General features: G+C 35.4%; 1 protein-coding gene across 1 annotated transcript in view; it reads left to right on the top strand.

Moving 5' to 3' along the window:
- The first annotated feature begins 2,345 nt into the window (after window positions 1-2,345).
- Window positions 2,346-7,091, top strand: part of ppp1r14c (protein phosphatase 1, regulatory (inhibitor) subunit 14C) — a 15,101-nt gene continuing 10,355 nt past the window's right edge. The window contains exon 1 of the mRNA XM_043230166.1: window positions 2,346-2,698. Within this exon, the coding sequence (XP_043086101.1) occupies window positions 2,471-2,698 (228 nt within the window). The 5' untranslated portion in view covers window positions 2,346-2,470. The remainder of the gene's footprint in view (window positions 2,699-7,091) is intronic.

Raw genomic sequence — 7,091 nt, 5'->3', positions numbered from 1 at the left:
CTAGCGGACAGGTGCAGAATAACAAATAAACATAGACATAGACAATAAACAAATATCCATTTTCAATGATTATTGATTTAAAAAATGTTTTTAGGTATTTAACATATCTGTGCGTTTAATTGCAACCGTACGCTTGTACTGGCCATGTTAACGAATATAATTTATAGAACATAATTTTATTTTTATTTTTAAAAGTTCATTTGAAATGCATTTTTCATTATTTATATAATTTTGTATTTTATTAATTATTTGTATTTTGTCAGTCAGAATAGTGTTGCATTAAATATGCACGTATTCTACAATTTTTCTATAATCGGTTATATTTAATATATTCTAGTTGTTTCATTTTGCAACGTAACAATTACGAATATTTTAACATTTTAATAAAATAACTCATAATATCTTTAAGACAGATTTGTTTTTGAGCGTTAGCATGCACTTACTTAATTGTGTTGACATCTAGTGGTAACGTATTTTTATGTTTTGTTTTGTTTTCATAGCCCCCCTCAGTGTAGCCTTTTAAATCGTCTGCTCTTTACTTACTGTTTTATTCTTAGATTAGATGACCTTTTTATAAAGGAGGGATCCATGTAATATTAAAACACATCCAGAAGATGGCGGCAGTTTACAGTACACTTCCACAACTTGAGTCTGTAGCATCTGGACCTCCATGATCTGAACATAAAACTTGCATATTCAAGAATGCATCCTATTTATTATATAAATAGAAACTGTCTTCATGATGTGATATGTGTGCTAAGCCGGTTGTTGTTATTTTTGGGAGTGACACGACACATACAAACAAATGGATACATTTTTTCCAAAAAAAAAATAATAATTCTGAGAATTGTTTGGTTCAGCTTAACGCAGAATGTGCAGAAACAGAACAATAAGCTGTGTATTTTTGGATCGGGTGGTTTAATATGCAATATCCCCGGATAACCTCTAATCCACAGACACGCACCCCGTGCTTTTTGTCTACCAATCCATCACCCCGCCTGCTCACACGCATCACACTTCCCACATGGTTATTAAGAAGCATTATGAAGTAGATAAATGAGAACACGGAGGTACTAAATCTCTCTCCCTCAGACCCTCTGGTTCTCTTTCTAGAGCAACGCTGGTGTTTTGGGACTGGGCCATCTCATTAGTGGGAGTTTCATTACGTTACATAAGCCCTGAACGCTTTCTCTCCTCACTGTCCTCTATCACACTGAAGCTCTGACCTCAGCTCCCCAAGAACACACAAACACACACATCTGTATCGGCATAAGACAGACAGGTCTTTTTCTCAGGTAAAACACAATATGCATTCGATTTGTAAACCAGGACGAGTTTATCTGGAAGATCATGTGGGTGTCACACGATTGACCTGTTTTCCTTTGTTTACGCTTGTTTATAATCCACCTTGTATTCTGTGTATTGAGCCTTATCATATTTTGTATTGCATATTGTATTGGACTACTGTATAGTAGGTACAGCTGCCTCCATTATATATCATTATAAAGCTAAATGTCGAATCGATATCAAACTTGTTTAAAAAATGGTTAATAAATGCGTTTATTATAATGCACGCAAAACATGAACCTCTGTGTAATAAAAACTCTATTGTGCTTATAATGAATGAGCTTCGTTGACAGTTTGTCAGTTAAGTGCTCAGCAAAATGATTATGATAATTATAAAATATTATATGTCTAATAGATAGATAGATAGATAGATAGATAGATAGATAGATAGATAGATGGATGGATGGATGGATGGATGGATGGATGGATAGATAGATAGATAGATAGATAGATAGATAGATAGATAGATAGATAGATAGATAGATAGATAGATAGATAGATAGATAGATAGATAGATAGATAGATAGATAGATAGATGATGGATGGATGATGGATGTATAGATAGATGGATGGATGGATGATAGATAGATAGATAGATAGATAGATAGATAGATAGATAGATAGATAGATAGATAGATAGATAGATAGATAGATAGATAGATAGATAGATAGATGGATGGATGGATGGATGGATGGATGGATGGATGGATGAGACGGAGGACGGACGGATAGATAGACAGACAGACAGACAGACAGACAGACAGACAGACAGATAGATAGATAGATAGATAGATAGATAGATAGATAGATAGATAGATAGATAGATAGATAGATAGATAGATAGATAGTATCATCTCTTACTGTACCATGGTACTGGCACAGCTCGTTCAGAGTCTCTGTTGTGTCCAATGAACTCAAAGGGATTTCCCGCATCACCAATACTGCGCGCGCTCCGGCACTCACAGCGTTAACGAGAGCGCGCACATTGGCTTGACATTCCCCTCCCACGCGCCGGGCGTCCTTTAAATGCTCGCGCTGCGCTTTAAATAGCAGGTGTGAGAAACCGTGTCCCTGCATACACCCCTCAGACGCCACCATCATCACCATCGCCATCACCACCGCAATGTCCACCGCCAGCGCCGAGACCACCGCGCAGCTGCCGCCGGCCGCGGGCAGGGTGTTCTTTCAGCCCGGCGTGGGCTGCGCCGGCTCCGGACCGATGCAGCGCGACGACCCGGTGCAGAAGAAACAGGGCAAAGTGACGGTGAAGTACGACAGAAAAGAGCTGCGGAAAAGACTCATACTGGAGGAGTGGATCATTGAACAGCTGAGCGAACTTTACGACTGCGAGGTAAGACTGGGTCCTGCTTAAAGAGCCTTTTCATTTAGATGAGTAATAATCATTCGATTTTTTTTCATTTAATTATGTTTGTTGTAGATGTGTATTTTTAATATTGGTATTTAGACTGTAAAATAAATCATAAATAAATACAAATTACTAATAATTTTCGCTGTAAAGGTACAAATGACTATTACTATTATATATATTTATTTATATATATTATTATTATATAATTTTTATATAATTTTTTTAATGAAAATACACATTTATATTGTAATATTATGAATCATATATTGCTTTTATTTTTTTAACATCATTACAGTAAATGGCAGGCAATCGTTATCTTTTCCATTGTGTTTTATATAAAAATGTACTTTTTTGTATGAATCTGTCGCTTAGAAATGCTACAATATACATGAATAATTTCTGACTTTATTTTTTCACTTATCAACCGGGCAAAACCTTTAGTTATTTTCAGCTCCTTTTTTTTTTACATTAAATGCATTCCTCTTTTTGGGGTGACTTGAGGTCGTGTCTTGGTCAAGGACACGATGGTGATCCAGCTCTTGTGAGGTTTTGACCTAGAAGGTCACAAAGCGAGATTTTTAACCTCAAAGCGGCACCGTTCCCTCGGGTTTCTAGGTTGATGAATTGGTCTTCTTTGTGTGACCTACATTTGGCTGCGATGTAATAATGCATGATGCTACAGCTATAGGCATCCTTTGGCATCAGTGCCGATTCGAAGAAGACCGAACGTCATTCTGCTGACCTCTGTGATGTGTCTTATGTGCTGGCCTCTTTTGTTCTTTCTCTATCCGTATCTCTCAGTGTTTCTGTTCTGCAGCAGCCTGCTTTTTTTTTCTGCTGATGCTGTGTTGGCCTCAGAGAGACTTGGGAGGTAGAATGACGTTGACCCTGTAAAAAGGATTCTGTGGGTTTTCCAGGAAAATTTATATTGATATGAACAGAAATTAGTCGATTAAATCAAACCTGAAAAAAGGTATTATTCTTTATAGATATGATCTACATTATAGGCTATATTAAATATACAAAATAAATATATTGAATAAATAAACCCAAACTCGAAATGTATAAAAGAGGACTCTGATTTAAATTTGATAATTATTGACCATTATAATATTATATATATATATATATATATATATATATATATATATATATATATATATATATATTTTTTTTTTTTTTTTTTTTTTTTTGAGAATTTTTTTTATTAAAGCAGTGTCATATTATAGAATAAATAATATAATTGTATTAATTTAAATTTTTTTAAAATTAAATACAGGCTTTTTAATATATTTTACGACAATCTACAATTTGGAGCATTTGTGTGAATGATATTTAGAAGCACAACCGTATATATATTTATGATATGCATATTCTTTAAACAAAAAAAACATAAAAAATACATTTGAATAATTCTAATGAAAAAACTCCTAGTTATTAAATTGTGTTTTTCCTCAGTATGGGTAAATAAAAAAAGTGCTTATTACGGCAGTTTTTTTATTAAACAGGCAAATGTTTGTTTTTAATTGTGTTTAGTGTGTTTTATTTAATAAAAAGTCAGATTGAGTCTAGAGAGAATAGCAGGGTAGTGATCGTACGGTTAATGTAATGTCATGTTGTTTACTGTACAAATCTTCTTCAGACTAAGCAGACATGAGCATATGGTTAATTAACCTTTAACATGCTCTCTCTGGACTCTGTACACAATCCCAGCAGCATCTTTGGTGATTTCTGATGGCAGAAGTTCACTGGCAATCACATGCAGATGGGGCATAACGTTGGTCCGGTGTATGCACCTATTAGTTATATTCACTTTTTCTCTACTATGGGAAATTCCTCTATTACGATAAACATTTCTATGCCCGTTTTAAGCATATAAATAGAATTTATGGCATTTTATTTGCGCTGTTATTCAAAACATCCAATAGGATGATGTTTACTAGCTCAAGCATCAATCAGATTAAACGCGTGAGCTCGTAAAGAGCTGTTTACTCAGGTGTATTTAACGATCCATCACATTTACGCTAGAAATAAGAGGAGGAAGTCACACATCTCCAGTAACCGTTCACAGCTCTATGTCTGGGCGCCCAATAACAGCAGGTTACGATCGGAGGCACTGTGAAAAATAATCTTCAACAATGCATTTAGAGGTTTATTAAAGAACGACTGTTGCATTCGTTTGCAGCGTTAAGCTGAGCTGCGAGATATGTTCGCCGGGCCTGCATTCGTTCGATAAAAAAATACAGTAAAAACCATCAAAATGTGAAATATTATTCGAATTTTGAATAACGGTTTTCTATTTGAATATATTTTAAAGTGTAGTTTATTTCTGTGACGCCAAGCTGAATTTTGAGCACAATTCTTTATGTTTGTTTGTTGATGAGTTCAGGGAAAGTGTCCAGCGGGTTAGCATGTCGACAGACAGTTGCTGACGGGATTCGCGTGCTGCTCGCTAACAGCATCCCCGTCGAGCGATATGGCCTTTAGGGCTAGCAAGGTGTTGACGCCTTAGACGGACCTACTTAAAGAAGAGTAGGTCAGTGTGGGATTACTTGCAGATAGTGAAGGTTTTCTGCCTCTAGAGTAGTTTGACAGAATTGAATTTCTACCTGAACCCACGAGGCCTGAAACTAGCACATGCTAAATGTTTTAAATAAGCTTGAACTGAAGCTTGAAATTGGCGTTCCCAAATGACAAAGAAGTATTTTGAATATTTTATTATTTTTTTTATTGAATATTGTGTCTTGACTTTAAAGTTTTGACGTGTTTTTGACTTTTTTCCCCCAAAATGCCTATATAGTTTATTCATTTTAGTTGTAGTTTTAGTTCTAGTTATTTTTTATGTATTTTATTTTTATTTAAAATTTTGTTAATGATTTTACTTAACTAACCCTAACTGGCACCAGTCTTAGCTGGCATAATGAATATTAAATAAAATGGCATTATGCGTTATAGAAGGCTATCCTTTTTTTTTAAAAAAAAAAAAAAAAAAAATATATATATATATATATATATATATATATATATATATATATATATATATATATATATATATATATATATATATACTGTTATACATTTGGTTTTGTCATTGAATGTTACAAATTCAGAAGCATTATATTTAAATCATAATCAGCGTTATAGTTACTAACTAAACCTAAAACCATCAAATATTAAACTTTAACTGATATTTAAATAAAACTTTTTTATGTCAGATAGTTAGTGAATTAACTAAACCTGAAATAAAAATCAGCAATAAAAAATGTAATTAATAATATAGACATAAATAAATTAAAAATGGCAAGAATGCACAATAAAATGATTGAAACTACATTTAAAATGAAAACGGAAAAAATATAAAAATGAAAACCCGAACAGTATAATTTGGAGTTGGGTTGTCTCCGGTGCATTGGCCAGTCATTGAGTCTTTAAGCTTAAACTGGCTTGCCTTTTTATAACATCACAGAGCTGAACTCCGACCCCCGGCGATCAGAAAAAGTGACGGCACAGCGTGGATCAGACGAGTTCGCCATAAAGAGAGCGTATCCGACAGAGAAACAGTGAGGGAAAAAATGGTGTGACGTTATCAGGATATTCAGAGGTTAATTTACATGACTTCTGGGAGAAGAGGATTGAGCGAAAGGAATTAGAACGGAAGATGAGAGGGAAAGTAACGGAGGACGGAGAGATTCAGCAGAGTTAGAGTAAAGCGTGTTTAGAAGATTATTTTTGAAAAAAAGGAAAAATGGGCAATTTGATGGGGGTTTTTTTGGACTGGGGATTGAATCAGTTTCTGTAAAACAGCATGTCGTACCTGAGACGCGCTGAAGATGTGTGTGTGTGTGTGTGTGTGTGTGTGTGGGCTCACGAAGAACAAATGTAGGCCGCTTCTAGTTGCCATTTGCATGTATGTGCACGCCAGCCAGAGCTCTGACGGGCTTTGTCTGAGTAAAACGGGTCCATCTGGAGCTCATTAGCGTATTGAACGTGCGGATGAGGTGGTTACGTGCGCGCTAATGATGGAGTCCTCAAATCGATGACGGTCACAAACTGCCGCCTAAGCCGTTTTCTGCTGAGGGTTGGCTCTATTTTGGGCGGCGTGCAGCGGTTTGCAAGCGTGCAGATTCTGTCCGTGTGATCCAGGACGAGCAGCGCTGTGATAGCATGTGAAAGCTAATTCAGTAACACTAAATATTCACATTAGCAGGCGATACGCTATCTATTTTTATGGACGATTTTTCAACTCTTACGCTCAGAATATGCGCTTGCAACCTCGCAAAGAAGATTCAAACTGCTTATTATTTCGTTACTTTCAATTATAGGCCTACTTATTGAAATATTCGCAATGTAAATAAGTATTTTAGCATCATGACTC

This window comes from Puntigrus tetrazona, unplaced genomic scaffold, assembly GCF_018831695.1.
Source record: "Puntigrus tetrazona isolate hp1 unplaced genomic scaffold, ASM1883169v1 S000000148, whole genome shotgun sequence".
Taxonomy (NCBI): Eukaryota; Metazoa; Chordata; class Actinopteri; order Cypriniformes; family Cyprinidae; genus Puntigrus; species Puntigrus tetrazona.
This window is presented reverse-complemented; position numbering and strand designations above follow the sequence as displayed.